We start from the raw sequence: 16,630 nt of genomic DNA on the forward strand, positions 1-16,630 counted from the left end.
CACACACACACACACACACACACACACACACACACACACCATCATATCTCCATTGACTGACATTGATTTCCTTGAGACTCTAACCATAGTTAAACTTCCCTTACCCTAAACTAAACCTAACATTTAATCGTCCTCATCTTAAATTTTTTCATTTAAATTATAGGCACTTGATTTTTGTCCCAACAAGGAAGATAAACTAGTGTCACAAACTAGTGTCAGTGTGTGGCATCAAACTAATACTTAAATCATTTAGGCCTCTTTGTGCATATGGCTGTGTAATTAGTTGTCACAGAACTTTGAACTAATGATGTCTTTGTTATTGTTGGATGAACTTTCCAGTCTATTCAAACTGGGCTCTGTACGTCAGAATCCTGATACTGTGCAGCCTGGCTCACTGGCACTGGCAAATCTCAAAGAAAAAAAGCTCTGACTGTAATGAGTATTTCTGTTTCCAAGCTTAATGATTCAACAATCTACTCACAGAAGAATCGACTTATATTTGTCAAACCTGTTAAAGTTGTATTCATCAGTTTCAAAAGGCCCAGGCTAATTACATTTTAACCACGTCACCCCTCTTTAGTGTAAGATGCTGTATGTGTGTGTTTAAGGTGGTCATTTTAAAGTTCAGGTTTGGTTTGATTTACTTGCTGGGAAATAACACAATAAGTGTCTCGTAAATTCACAACTGAGGCAGAGTCACAGCACTATTAAACTATTCAACGCTCTAAGTTTCCTTTTCAAACTTTGAACAAAGCTCATCAGCGAATGAAATAAAATGTCTTTCTTCTGGTACAAAACAATTTTTCTACAGACTCAACTGAGATCCCACATTTTAAAGCCAATGGTCAGAAAATGGTGTGGGTGTCTTTATTGGATTACAGCTGAGGTTTAACTTTAGTTTCTTCTTCTTTCTTTTTGTGTATTGTGAATCCAGAACAGCCTCTTGGTGCCTGTAAAGCCACAGCAGATGTTGAGGTAAATGATGATGACAGGAAATCATCAAAACAGACTTGTAACCTTGTTGACTGTGTTTACAGTAGATACTCTGCTCTAAAATGGTTCAGACAAACTCTTTAGAGGCATCTTTCTGATTCAGATGTACATTTATGAAACGACTTAGCCTAAACTGAAAGCCATAAACATTCTGCTTAATCGTATATATCCTTAACTACAAAAACAACAAAACCTTATGTGATGATCTCAGCCAGTGGCATCCTTCTGCCTCACTCTTTTACACAGACTCACATGTGAAAGCAGTTTGATGTGTCAGTTTGCTTGGTAATACTTTACATATGGAGACTGTCTCTTGATTCAAAGCAACATTAAAACCATTTAGAGTCATAATGTCATAATGTAGAGTCTGATCTGTGTACGTGATGCATCTGTTAAGTTATACACTTAAATGTTATGGAAAAACCATGAGCACGTCATAAAGGGAAACATCATAACGAATCCATAAAGTAACAACAATTTAATTTAAAGACTGCAGGTCCATGTTGAAAAATGCATGTGTGCCTGAAACTAATTATTATGATCATAAATTATAAATATTATTTTCTTCTCAAATCAATCAATAATTTATATTCATGAATCAAAAAGTTCAAATCAATATATTTGAAAGTTTAAAGTTAATGTCTTCAGATTTCCTCTTTTGATTAACCAACAATCCTATCAGTTATCATGATCAAACTAATCAATAATAATCAAACTAGTAAATCATAATCAATCAACTAGAATTCAAATTGCAATTATGTATTATAAGTTCTAGTGATATAATAGTATTAGGAGAGATGCCATAAAGTAAAGCAGCTATGGGTCACTATAAATTATACTATTGTCCTGGAGGCAAAACTGTATGAATTACCAGTGAACCAATTATAATACAGTTCTGTGTATAAACATCTTAAGAAAAATAATAAGAAAAAACACTACAAAGCTTAAATGGTAGATCCATGACATGGAGCAGAACCACTACACTATAAGTCCTGAATATTATAGACACACTGAAGATAGAAGCAGCTATAAAAATAAAAGTAGCTGTAAAGTGATATACGTATTAGACCTACCAGACACTGCAAGGCCTCATAAGAATATTATAAAACCATAGATGAAATCTAAATGGTCCTTAAACTCATAGAGCTTGTCACTACACTGCAGCTTTGGGAATAAAAAAAGTACAAAGTGTGGTAAGGTCATTATTTAAAGTTGATATTGAGCTCCAAGGACACATTATTGGTCCCAGTAGATAGATTATTGGAGCAATATAATGATTTTTCATTGGGGGGTTTTCAAGGCCAGTACTGAGCCCGGTCTATAAACAACACGGCAGCCTGCTTTCAAATAGATCATCCGGCCCTAAATCCTCCTCATTAAAAGTTGTGGCATAAACAACTGTTCTAACATGGCCTCTGGATCAGGTCACACTAATTAACCAGCACCATCGACCGACTATTCCCTCATTATCCGCCCTCTCATCCGATCGCATGTAGGCCGTCAAGACAGCTAACGATCAACAGACTAATTAATCAGCTGATGAGGTGCAAGTGAAGCTCCAGGTTCCCTCTTCATTCGCAAGACACTTGGGAGCTAATTAGTTCAATTATTAATGCATCTAATTAAATAATATCTCTGGGTAATCATGGTTACAGTCTGGTCCTCCATGGGCTGTGGTGATGGATGGCTCCGCAGTGCATTAGACCCCTCCTGTCCTTTATTTTGACATACATCAACTCCCATGCAACGGCTGGCCCGCACTAAACATTGCAGACTATTCACAGGCTCAGCCCCCATTAGGCTAATTGTGCTAAAAGCAGTCTGTGGCTGACATTAAAGGTGAGCTGTTGTTAGGGCTCTAATTAGCAGCCTGTGAAAATAGGAAGCCTTTTTGGCCATCTGCTGCGGCTCGCCTGGCCGCCATGTCCTCCGTGTGAAAAGGGCAGGGACAAATTTAGAAGATGTTTTGTGGAAGGGCTGTTTGTCAGACATAAAGCCACAAGAGGCCTGGTCACAGGGAGCACATTTCATACAGTAACAGCTGAATTTAGAGGAGGGAACAGGGCTACTGGAAGACCACTGCAATTTGTGGCTGCAACCACTCTGTTTCTTTTCTGAGCAGAAAGAGAAAACCAGTGTTATTCTGACTTAGAACCAACTTTCCACCATTTGCATTCATTCATTTATTTTCCAAATGTAAAACTTAGGATGTCACTCACATTTCAACTGTTGTTTCTTAGGATTACACAAAAACTATGAAATCTTTTTCCATGAAATTTTGTTAAGGGGTGTAATATTACCCAAGAAAGAACCCAATTACATTTTGATGCAGATCCTAGTAAAAAAAGTTGGATCTAGTGAGTTTAAATGTGTTTTCATTATGGGACTGTTGGGCCTTAGTGGAGGTATGCACTCTATTAAATATCATTCTAGTTTAATTTGGGACTAAACACATGCAAAAGTAATGGAATTCCCATCAGCCTCGCCTGTACTTTGTGTTTAGGGCTCATAAAGTTAGAAGGTGAACATGATAAACAGTATGCCATTGTGAGCATGTTAGCATGCTGATGTTAGCATTTAACTTGAAGCACTACTGTGCTCTAGTGCAGCCTTAATAAGCTGATAGTGCAGTTGTACCCGTGTGGCTACCTCTAAGATACATGTTTCCCTCTATTACCTGAATTAGTCTTTTATTTTCCATGACAGCTGGGCAGTCAAGAGCTCCTCCCCAAATGTGGACCTTGGGTTGTGACTGTTTAATCATGATGTTTCCTTGCTCAATAATGAACTGTCAAGCTCAGATTTTCCATTATTTTTCTTTGCCAGATAATTTACAGTAAGCAAGACATCACAAAGCGGTCAAATGATAACAAAAGGGTTCAGAGGAACCATGACCTAAGCATATAAAACATGTAATTTGCTATGTTATCGCTAATTTCACTGTCTTCCCATTCACTCAATGAATGGAGAGATGAGCAAATACAAGGCTCATAAGCAAAGTGCTTCAGGAGCGAAGCTTGGCTGATGGGGACAGAGCTTGAACTCCCAGCAGGTGAGATCACTTCATGGGGGGAAGGTTGTTTGCTCTGATCGCTGGACTGGGCGGGAAAAAAAAGATAAACAAGTTAACAGTTAAATATACTAGCCTATACTGTACCTACGACATGCAGTGGATTTGTGTTTATTTAGTATGAAACACAGAATGAAGCTGATGGAAGGCATCTCTGGTTTGTGGTTTTATGCACCTCTGTATTATCAAGCACCATTTGCGCATCTGGTAACAATATGGTAACTCATTTAACACAGCACTGATGGCACTACTCCCATTTACCAGTGCCGAGGTGTCCTTGAACAAAGTCCCTTGAGGTGCCAGCTATAGTGGTGTGTTTATGGAGCAGCACCTGAAGTCTGCGTCAACTACAACCAGCTGTGTGGAAGAGGGTGCGTTTGCAAGGTTAAAAGCATACTCTCCTCTTTCACTTTTCAATCTTTTCATGTGTGCAGCCCAGGGACCACACACTAAATATACACATAAAACCTGCCACCACTGTTAATGGTGTGGCTGGTTGGGGTTGTAGGCTCTTTGGTATATATACCATGCAGGTGGCTAGAATTCCTCCAAAAACCAGAATGATCGGAAAGCAAATGGATTGTGATCCTTCGTTTCATGGTTATATGCATCACAATAGGCTTTTACAATCATACATTATTAATGGTTCATTCATAAAACCAGTACTTACACCTTTTAGACTCTTTAAGCTGGTGCTGCAATACTGTGTACTTTCACCCTCACCTCGGCTATTATTACTTTTTTACGTAAAAATAAAACACACTGAATACCTATATGTCACACGCACGTACACAAACTCACGCATGCACGTGCACGCGCCTGGAAATGGGAGCCGTACATCTGGTGCTGCGCACACCCACCCACCCACCCACCCACCCACACACACACACACACACACACACACACACACACACACACACACACACACACACACACACACACACACACACACACACACACACACACACACACAGCTTTACAGGGCGCCCCGGAGATAATTGGTGTCCTTGGAGTTGAATAAGCTCATTCTAAAACACCTCAGGCCCGAGCTGTCCTGGTGTGTATTGAATAATTGATTCGGAGAGGGAGAGGAGGCGCTTACTATCAGATCCGAGCATAATGACTTTATATAATTAGCACGCAGCGTTGAAAGAGCCGTTTGACTGTGGGAGTTTTTTTGCAGAGAGAGGAGGAGGAGGAGGAGAAGGAGGAGGAGGAGAAGGAGGAGGAGGAGGAGGAGGAGGAGGAGGAGGAGGAGGAGGAGGAGGGAGCAGTGTGGAGGTCCAGTGTGAGCAGAGCAGCTTCATTCCCATTTGAGGGGAGCAGCCGCAGCCTGAGTGCGCACATACAGAAATGCTTATGCACTGACATCAGCTGAGATAAAGCGCAGCCTGCTCCTGATCTGAGGACAACAAGGTGATAAACCCGGGGACGCACTTCTCATCCATCCGCGGTTGGATGGATGATTTTTACGCACGGAGAGCGACTCTGTCTCTGATTCTTCTCTTGTTTTCTTCGAGAACTATGAGGAGCGGTGCTGCGAGTTTGAGGGACTCCTGCTTGTGATTCACACAGAGAGTCGCAGAAAAGAAGCTCAGTGTTTGTTGGGAAGGAGAAGAAGAAGAAAAAGAAGAAGAAGAAGAAGAAGAAGGAGTCTGTTTTTTCTCCTGCTGTTGGACTCTTCTCGTTTTCTAGAGGGATGGTGCTGGACAAGGAGGAGAGTGAGTTTAAAGATACATTTCTGTTGAACTCATAAATACTTAACACTCAGTGGCCAATTTATTTGGTACACTTGTACAATGTAACGCAGTCTAATATAAGTGGTTTGCCATAGTCATATGTAGTTTTGGTGACACTGTCATAAAGGTGTTAATTTAACTATGGACCAGCAGTGATGCCATAGTTTACGTAAATATACTCAAAGGTGTTTCTAAGATTCTGCCCAGCTCATAGTTGTCGATAGAGAGGACATATCATGTAGTAACAGTGATACACATCTCATTTACACACTAGCATGTCAATAAAGATCATTGAATTTGTTGACTTGCTACAGCCCATACAGGTGTACCTAATAAAGTGGTTGCTGGCTGTATATGTGTATGTTTCCCTACCTCTAAAGAAAGGCAGAAGGAAGGGGTTTGAGGAGTGAAACTTGAAAACATACCTTTACATACCTTTACTGTGTTTGAGACATCTCACCAGTACGTATTCTGACAGGGGATTTGTAGTTATTGTTGCATCTAAAGTGTCCTAACTGTTCATTTTAAATGAGATAGCACTATAACATTTACTGTAGTGACATGTGGTATGTACATGTATGTACACACAACTGTAGCCTAGATAATTAATATTGATCAAACGTTTCTTTTATTATCTTACATCTACTGCAACATTGAAAACATTATGCCTTTTATATTCTTCTTCTCTTATGTTCTTATAAATTCAATTATGTTGCCAAGCTCTCACATCCCTCTTTGTCTGTTTTCATCTGACTACCTGCTGGACGTCTCCTGCCAGGTGTGTCTCTCGTGTCCCTCCAGTCCAGAGAGAAGCCGAGGGGCTGTGCCGGCTGCAACGGCAAGATCCGAGACCGCTTCATGCTGCAGGCGCTGGACAGGTACTGGCATGAAGACTGTCTGAAGTGTGCCTGCTGTGACTGCCACCTGGGCCGCATGGGCTCCACCCTATACACCCGGGCCAACCTCATCCTCTGCCGCAGGGACTACCTGAGGTAACCTTAACCTTTCTACAGGTGCATCAAGAGGATATGGAAAATGACTGGGTGCAACATGCAGCTTCGAAACAAATCAAGGGGTCGAGTGCAGAATTTGCCGTGTACAATCAATAGTGAGATCAATACTGTAAAAGATGAAAAGTGCTTGCTGAAGCAGATTGCTGTGACTATAGATCCACACAGGGTCCAAGTAAAAGAGCGTAGTTTGATAATGGAGGTTATCAAGGAAGTTGTTGGAACAGAGATGTTAACTTCAGTCTGCATGAAGGCCTCCCATTGACAGCCCAGTGGGAATTAAAAAAAAGTCACGTATAATGACAACACTAAACAATAAAGCTTTCAATCAAAAACAGTGCAGGCAGCTAAACTGTACAAAATCACAAATATTATAGACTGTTCAGAGATGTTTTTACCCCGAACTTGGCCTCATTGTCAGGTTTCTGAGAAATACCAAATATCACCTCAATGAATAAATGCACTTGGAGTTTTACCCATCTTAGTTGTGCTACTAAAGTCTGTTTTAAGTCAACATGTTATATCTGCACTTATGTTAATCACACATTTTTCTGGCTTCTTCTGTACTTGAAAATCATTCATCCCCTGCAGGGACACGTTTTTTGGCCATCCATGTATTAAAAACACAATTATTACATTCCTAAAATGTGATCTGGCTTGAAGAAGAGTTGATGCAACAGTGCACTGTGAGTTTACACAGTCTGGACTAAAACTGAGCTGTTTTAATGAACAGTAACAGAAGATGTTTCAGCATGTTTCCAGTTAAAGGACTCAAAACCACAACAGTGCAGTGTGGGGTGGATGATTGCTCAAGTTTCTCCTTATAGTTTACAGTGAAAAGAGTGAGAAACTGGTGAAATTGGAATACAACGACTAAGGAAACAGACATGAACGCTCAGTAAGGAAATAAAGCGCAACAATTTCAGGATGTTCAGGAATAGTATCGTAGTAGAGTTGTATAACTTTGCTGCCTTCAAATTGAGCTTCTGGTTATGACATAGGAAGTCACGTACACACTCTTGGCTTTCAAGCCGTGATAACGCTGCCACTATAGGCACCAGCAACGTGGATGCAAATATTGATGTCACTGTTGTTATCTAGAAGCCACAGAGGCTAACAAATGGGCAAGCTAACAGTAACGTAATCCAGAAAATACAGAGGCATAATGACAGAAGGCAAAGATGAGGCCATTTGTAATATCAACATTTTCCTTATGACGTGTAATAAAATTAGAAACAAAAACACTATACAATATATTACAATGAATTAACTTATCCCATGAAAATTTGGCATTTCTGGAAATAACAGCAAACACGTCACAACTCGTGAATTCTGATCTTTCAGAAAAGTCTGAGGTTCGAGGTGGTGAATACCACAAGTGCGGACTCCTCACATGACCATGTTGAACACAACCCCATTAGAAGGCACATTTATGTCTTGTCAGGACCAAGTAACAGCTGCTCCCAGTGGTGAAAGAGAATCACATCATACCCCATAAAAGTAAATTTTACTTACTTAATTAAATGAAAACATCTTATAATTGTTAATTTGTGAGTTATATGGTTCGTGGTTGACTTAATGAAGCCAGGCTAGCTGTTTCCCTCGGTTTCCAGTCTCTGTGCTAAACTAAGCTAATCCCCTGCTGTAAGCAGTGTCAGACACATGTTCAGTGGTATCAGATAAATTAAAAAGTAAGCATATTTCCCAAAATTTCAACCTATTGCCTACAATAGTACAAAAGTACAAAAGTCCAAGTGAAGGAAGCAACACACTGACGAGTCGAGTATGTTTAACTATCTGCCATGCAGACGGGCTGGAAGTCAATCACACTTTAAAGCACTTTAAACACTAACAACCCTTCAGATATAAATAAATACTTTAGATTGTGTTAATATGTCATGTTTAAAATCCTCTGGCATGAGGCTATTCAAGATCAGACCTTTCATGACTGTGATGCAATATACAATATATTGAGGAATGGTTTAAATAAACTTGGATTTTAAACATCTTTCCACTTTAACAATCTTTAGAGCATGAGTCTTGAAGTCACTATGTTCTATCCAAACTAAGATCTGGCTCAGTCGGCTCCTCTGAGGGTTATATACCCTTCATTTTCTTGCCTGGAGTAATGACGTCTGGTGTCAGGTCAGCAGGAGAACTCCTGATATCTCAGCCACATTGCTGAACTCATGTGTTAGTCTCATGTACAATCCAGCTGGATTTGGTTGGAGTTAAGTCTCTCATTAGCCGCGCTGCACTTAAGAGACCAAAACCCCTTTTGACAGTTAAATTGGCTAGATTGCCTCCTGTTTTCCTCATCATTGTGAGGCTGCAGACCAAAAGCCTTTGAAGAGCAGGATTAAAACCATGTGATTTCTTTTAATTGGCCCATTAGTAGAGAATTAGCATTGAGCTCCGCGGCCTCGTTAAGGAGGGGGAAAGACCCACCAGGTGCCTGTTCAGGACTCAGGCTTGTTAGATCAGAACATTCTGTTAATTAGGCGTCGCTTTTGTTCCCGAGTTGTTAGTCACTCGTTTGATGACGTTTTCCATTTATCGTCCGAGGCTGTGGGATACACACTCTCGATGCTTTTCCTACCACCTTCTGTCGTTTTTCAATCTCAAGCCTCCTTTTTCTATTTGGCCTCTAATGGAATATGGAAATCGGCGACGGTCACTTATACCGTCATGTGTGTCAGGCTCTCAGGGAGCCATTTGTTCGTTCTTTTAGAGGTGAATGAGAGGTGAAGCAATTTGTGGCCGGTCAGCTCTGAGTCACCGAGTATTAAAAACAACGCAGGGTTTGTTCCCAGGTAGGTTGAGGACAAAGTTCAAATGCTGTCACATAAATTGTTAGTTTCAGGAAAGCGTGATAAATTAACTCACAGATTCCTGCATGTAACGTCAGAATAACGTCCTGCGGGGCAAGAAGAAAAACATTCATCTGGTACTTAAAGCAAAGTGGCAGTTCCATATAAATCGTGACATTTTCATATCTGTGAATCTCCATTTTCTCTTTCAACAATTGGCATCTTGAAGTAGTGATCCAAGTTAAATCCAGATTATGAAAGATTTTACATTTAATGTTCTGCACCCTCACTTTATTTAAGTAAATACAGGAGCGACATAAGTGTTGTTTAGTTTTTTAAGAATAAATAGAGAAGAAATTGTAGTTATGCTGCATTCACAGCATGTCGTTAGTTTAGGACAAAACAAAAAAATCTGTTGTTAAGAAATGTTCAAAGATGGCAAACAGCAAATGATTTGATGATAGTGATGTTATTGTTGTACAGTCATATTCAAACTTGATTTACTTTATAGAATGAATGGGTCTCATAGTAAAAAATGGTAAAAAAATACAAAAAGCTTTGACTTCTTTAGCAATAGTGTGATAATCATGTGAAAGAAAATCAGTATTTAAATAAACATCATTAATATCTCCAGCTATTTGTTAACACATGAAGACAAATGTAAAGAAACTATTGAGGCGACATTAGCCATTAGCTGCTTGATTCAAGATTAACATCCTTTTTATGTGCATGATTGTGCTCAGAAATTCCTCCTCAGGAATTACAGGGATGATGCAAATGTTTTTTTCTTCATGGCTGCTTGTATTTATGGTCTGTACAATAAGATGTGAGTACTGCGTTAGTTTGTAACAGAGCAGCAGTAGCCAGCAATAATCTGTAGGAAGCCCAGTGTAGTATACAGTGGGCACGAGCAGTTTCAGGGAGTTGTTGAACTACTTTTGAGGCTCTTTCATTTCTTAGTTTCTTTTACCCTTTATACAGCCGTGTGAAATGTGTCTGAGTGTGTCGTGACTACAGGTCTGCTTGTTGCCCTCTGTGTGTCTGCAGGCTCTTCGGGGTGACGGGGAACTGTGCAGCCTGCAGTAAGATGATCCCTGCTTTTGAAATGGTGATGAGAGCCAGGGACAACGTCTACCATTTAGATTGCTTCGCCTGTCAACTCTGCCGCCAGAGGTAAGATTAGGGGAGCAATTAGCCAGGGTGATCAAATTCAGTCGACGGAGGTGTACTGGTGAGCTCACTGGTCATCATGAGACTATTACCACTGCATTGTAATCAGACCATGGTGAAATGTACTGCCCAGTTTTAAGCCTCAAGGGGTTAAGGGCTTTGTATATAACTTGAACAGTTAATCAGGCGGTGATCATGCAAGATTAATTTTCTGATTATCATAGCAGTGGATGTATTCTGAAAATATGCCTGAAACGCTCCTCTGGGGCCTCATGATTTACTTCAGCTCCAGCAAGAACTAAGACCCAGTTCCATATTTTTATTCCTCTCTGCAGATTTTGCGTGGGAGACAAGTTTTTCCTCAAGAACAACATGATCCTGTGCCAGCTGGACTATGAAGGAGGCCATCTTAATGGCAGCACTGAGAGGCAGCCTCACTAAGAGGTAATATTCTGATGATGATAAATTACAGCTCCAGACAGCTGCTCTGACAGTTTGAACTAAACCATGCACCCTGATATCTGGGAGGTATACAAGTGAACTCCCAAGCTCATCGTGTATATGACCACATGCACACACATGAATCCTTGCCCAGATACGTTGTAGCATATTATCTTTGAAAACCTCTGCATTACGTCACATTGAGCACGGATGAATGATATACATGTGGTGAGTTTTAGGGCAGCTAATAAAATGGATTGATGTCTGATAATGCATGTTGTGTTGTTGCCAACTCGGCGAACCACATAGTTCAAACTGATGTATCAGGTTTTATTTGAAACATATAGCATAACTTTCAAACATAGCATGAAGCTAGCCTGCTTTAGCTCAGCAGCAGCACTGTTGTACCTCAACCAAGTCCAGTTGACCAGTTTTTTTAGCAGGTGGATACTGTTATACCTCCTTTACTCCAAATTAGAGGGTATACTCAGGTTTTTTTAAACTTGGGTAAACCAGCTAAAAGACAGGACTGACTCTCTTGCCTCTTTATATCCGGATTGTTGGTCAGGAGTGGGTGGAGAACCAAATCGAGCTACAAAGACAGTTAAGCTTTGGACATAGATTCATCAGGTAATGAAAAAAATAACCTCACATTAATGATAATGCTCCATATTGGCTGGATGTGTAAAGAAACAACTCTCTGCTCGTGAATTTACTGCAACAACTTTATAAGGCAAAACTTTGTCAGATGGTTGCGTCATGTTAAGAGATTTTTCAGCCCTTGAGTAGCTTGGAGAACTATCAATGAAACTCTAAATATCATCATGTTTAATGCTTTGGATCAGTTCATGCTGATTTCTTATTATGTTTTTCCCCTTTCTGTTCATCACAAAGAACAAACCCTTAGTCCGTTTCGGTATAACATTACATCTCTGCAATATTTGACCATACAGCATCTGCAGAGACTGATGGGTCTGAAGGATCCAAAGGCACAGGCTACATGTGAAACTCTGTAGAAATTAACCACAACCCAGAAAATAATTACATATTTCAATGCAGAAAAGCCGTCACACAATGAAGAGCTTCAAATACACCATTATTCTTAATCTTAACATCAGACAGTGACTCCTTCCAAAGGCACTCCACATTTATCATATTTGCTCCAATGAAATTGTGGTCATGAGAGTTCTCTGCTTAGAGGAAATGATGAATCAGAGTTAAACTGAACTCCATGAGTTTTTTTTTTGTTCCAAAATGAAGATCAAGTATTATTATTAATGTTGCGTGGTGGCATAGCTCTCTTTTCTCTGGTGATGAGAAATGGTTGGATTTACAGAGAAAGGCTGTAAATCATTCCAGAGGCAATTAAAGGAGACACAGGATGCTTTTTCAGTTTGTCTGTCCTCCAGTGTGTTTTATAGTTTTTTTTATTAAGTCATGTGACAGCACTGTGCTCCATATTAGCATTATAAACATAGTGGCTAGTCTAACAACAAAACCAAGTAAAGCAAGAGCGGGGGCCAACATTTCCTATGTGTGCTGGAAGTGGTTGACCAATCACAACAGAGTCTTAAAGAGACAGGATCTAAAACCAAGTGTTTCAGGCAGAGGCTGAAAAGAGGAGCTGCAGGATTGCACAGTATGAGAAAAGTTATGTGTTTTTTTTTTTGGACCATTGGAGCATATAAACCTTTTCAATCAATAACCCAAATTAAAATTATTAACTTGAATATGAACAGAATAAATAGAATTAACAAAACAGACCGAAGGCAGTTAATATTTTCTGTTACGTATATGCTGTGTGCTGCTGTGGTTGCAACACAATGATAGTGGATTATTGAGGGTGAGCTGTTTGTCTAGAGAAAGATGAGCTCATCAACATTACATCCCAGGCAGAGTGTCACATGATTTTACTGATTCACATGTTTCTAGCTTCCTCCTATGTGCCTCTTGATGGGTGTGTGAGCAGTGTTCCACTGTGAGGGAAGATTTTGGAGGAAGTTTGAAAGCAAGTGCAGCAAATACCATAGAATCCACAGTTATGAAGGTTTTAGGGTTTTGTCCAGTTCTGAAACATTCCCTGAAGCCACAAGCAACACAACCAATCATTATAATCCTAACTGTACAACTACAGGTCATTAAATACACAGCACTTTTACTTTTGGTTTCAAGTCATCCAGGGTTCATGCTGAAACCACTTTTAGAGATTTTTTTCATTTTTCAAAATAAAAGTCCTGATTCATGTTAAAGGAATAGTTCACCCAGACAAAACACTTTTGGAGTTTCAGGGCTAACCAGCGTTGCAGCCAAATCCAATACAATTTATGTAATTCAGACGTGATAAAACAGAAAACAACCTAAAATGCCTCCTAATGGTCCTGTGGTGTCGTCCAATTGTCTGGAAGCCCTGATATCCAAATTCAACTCAAAACGGCGTCATTTACACCATGTTATTTTCATTTATGGGTGAACTGTCCCTTTAAGACGTGACCAACCCTGGAGGCTTAAGTTGCCTTTATTGTTAATTTAGGTATTGAGTTGTTGTCAGATGTTTGTTCGCCGTATGAGTGTGTTACAATGGGACTCTACTTTAGAAATGTAGTCCCAACATTGCAAAATAATAGCAAATAATACGACTTTGGGGATTTTCTGTCAATGCCAGTTACTCCAACTCTGACTATAGACAACAGGTCAATGTAAAAGACAGGGGGGAAAAAATAATTAATAGTAATTATATGCTAATTTTCTTAATTGCAGTGTTTGACTACAGGAAGTAGTGCTGATTGTGGCCTCTTTTTGTATAAAAGTGATGACATTTCACTCAGTGTGCAGAAACATAATTATACCTTATAAATACTGTGCTACAATGTATGCAACAGCATGCACACACATGGACACGTAGATATAAATATGCCAGGGTTTGTGTAGAGAGCAGGTGGCAGGTCCAATAAAAAAAACAGAAAACAGGGAGCAGGCCCAGCAGGAAACAAAAAGATAAACTCAAACTGTCCAAGAAAAAACAAGGCAGGAAAAAAAACAACTGAGAGAAAACTGGCCCAGACTAAGACCGTAACTAAACAGACGACTCGACAAAGAGAGAACTGAGGACTTGACTTAAATACAAACTGAACTGATGACAAACTACAGACAGGTGGCACAGGACAAACAGGTGAAACACATCAAGGCAACAAAACTGGAGGGAAACACACAAAGGCAGGAAGTAAAGAGAACAGAAACGAGGGAGATCAGAATTTCAAACTAAAACAGGAAACACAGAATGAAACACAAATCTAAACACAGAATGAAAACCAAAACAAGGAAACACAGATAAAAGTAAGCTAGAGGTCAACAACTACAGAAGATCATACCACAAACAGAAGGAATTAGTGTCTTCATTGGGGAGTATTGGGCCAATGTTGTAGCAGTATTATTAGTGTGTGTTTAGAGAGTTGTGTGTGTTTGTGTGTATTTTCTGGGGTGGGGGGTGTGGGATTAACTCAAAGTGTGTGTGATCAGGGTGATGAAGGAACGTGTCACTCATTGTGGCTCGCTGATGTGTTCATGCTGTTTGGACAACAACAGAGCTTTGTGGCCCTGAGGAAGGATATTACGCGATAGTTAATTGTAGGAAATATAAAGAATACTGCCATGCTACTAATATATGACCCATCTGAGATTGTTGCATAACATACAATACTGTGAGTATTCTGTTGACTTGTCTTTGAAATAGAGTAGAATTTAAATTTAGTGTTTTTTCCATAAAGAAAAACAATCTTATCACCTTTAGAAATTAATAAATCACACAACAATTTATTCACAAATCTTGACCACAATTTGTTTCAAGACAAATAAACTATGTTGCTCAACCACAGTTTGTGGATTGACAAATGATTTTATTGAATGTCTAAAACCACACAGAGTGACCTGGAGCTGTTTTTTATTTTCTTCTCTCTCTGCAGATCAGAGCAGGACGACTGTGAACAGTAGTTCCCTGTTTCAGACTGAAACCCCCGATGGGACACGTTTCCAGCAGCTCATGTTTGAACTCTCTATGATGGAGCTGCACTGTAACCAGCCTGAACACGGATGTTTCTGATGAAACAGACCCAGATGGATTAATGAAACTACGAGGACGATATTTTCCAGAGCACTTGATGTGGACTGGAATGGTTCTGCCCCCCTTTTTGTACATTCAACAAAAATAGACTGAACTTATATTTGCAAATAGAGTCAGTTGCTCCAAAGCTGAAACACTAGACGGATGGAGTGAAGCCAGTCAGGCCACACATAGCATCAACCAAGTCATCCATTAGAGGAAAATCCCGAGTTCCCAGTGATTGTCCAATCATTCTGCCTCCTCTCACTGAGCTGTGTTTTTGTGGTGAACTCCACCCGTCTGGCACGAAGGACGACCCAAATCAAACTGAAAGATATTTGCAAAAACAGTTTGGTTCAGCTCAACAAACTCTGGAGGATCAGCTGTTTTATCTCTTCACTTCTCGACTCTGAAGGCTCGAGTGGGACTTCAAACCCGTTGTAGCCTTATTTCCACTCTGATCTCAAAGTGTTATTTTTTTGCCATGAATAATAAAAGAGAATTTTAATTTCCGTTTGTGTGGTCATTATTTATGCTCTGACATGAGGGAGGAAATAATTTAATAGAGAGGAACAGACCTGTTCACGTCATTTAGTGAGAAACACAACAGACCAGTGAACCAAAACTTTGGAAAAGTTAATGAGTGGATTATAATGAGTGGATTATACCCTGATCTTCCTGATTTTTGTTTTATTATTATAATAAAACACCAGTAGCTTCCAAATGAATTGAGTGTGTTGTTTGTGATTTGCAAAATAAATTAGCTTCATTGTTTTTTTATTTCATAAAACTTTTCAAATAAACTTTACTAATTAACAAAAGAACACAAAGAACACATAAACGGTTTTGTATAGCACTTTTCTAGTCTTGATGACCACTCAAAGCTCTTTACAGTACAGTTTTACATTCACACACACATTCATACAGTGCATCTATTAGCAGCACTTTGTTGTTCTATGAGGGGCAATTCAGGGTTCAGCATCTTGCCCAAGGACACTTCGGCATGCAGATGGTGAAGACTGGGGATCAAACTGCTGACCTTCAGGTTGGAGGACAACCACTCTACCCCTCAGCCACAGCCACCCACAACAAACAAATATAAATAAATAGATGTATAACGATAGGGGTTTTGAACAAAGTTTGACAAAAACATAATATTACAATAAATTAAACATATATAATTAAGAAAAAAATAAAGAATATGTCTCAAAATTATATCAACCTATTAAATTTGGTGCAGAGGTTGAATTTTTTAACTGGTTTTCTATTATAGAAGTTAGATAATGATCAGATAAAGATGA

At 39.6% G+C, this 16,630-nt stretch overlaps 1 protein-coding gene across 1 annotated transcript; it reads left to right on the top strand.

Annotated features, from left to right (window-relative positions):
* The first annotated feature begins 5,339 nt into the window (after positions 1-5,339).
* On the top strand, positions 5,340-15,838 carry LOC117763696 (rhombotin-1-like). The gene is made up of 5 exons (XM_034589052.1): positions 5,340-5,784; positions 6,581-6,794; positions 10,670-10,795; positions 11,128-11,236; positions 15,193-15,838. Exons 1-4 carry the CDS (start codon positions 5,763-5,765, stop codon positions 11,231-11,233), a joined length of 468 nt encoding a protein of 155 aa, XP_034444943.1. The 5' UTR covers positions 5,340-5,762; the 3' UTR covers positions 11,234-11,236; positions 15,193-15,838.
* Positions 15,839-16,630: the final 792 nt, after the last annotated feature.

The sequence above is a fragment of the Hippoglossus hippoglossus genome, chromosome 6 (genome assembly GCF_009819705.1).
Source record: "Hippoglossus hippoglossus isolate fHipHip1 chromosome 6, fHipHip1.pri, whole genome shotgun sequence".
NCBI lineage: Eukaryota > Metazoa > Chordata > Actinopteri > Pleuronectiformes > Pleuronectidae > Hippoglossus > Hippoglossus hippoglossus.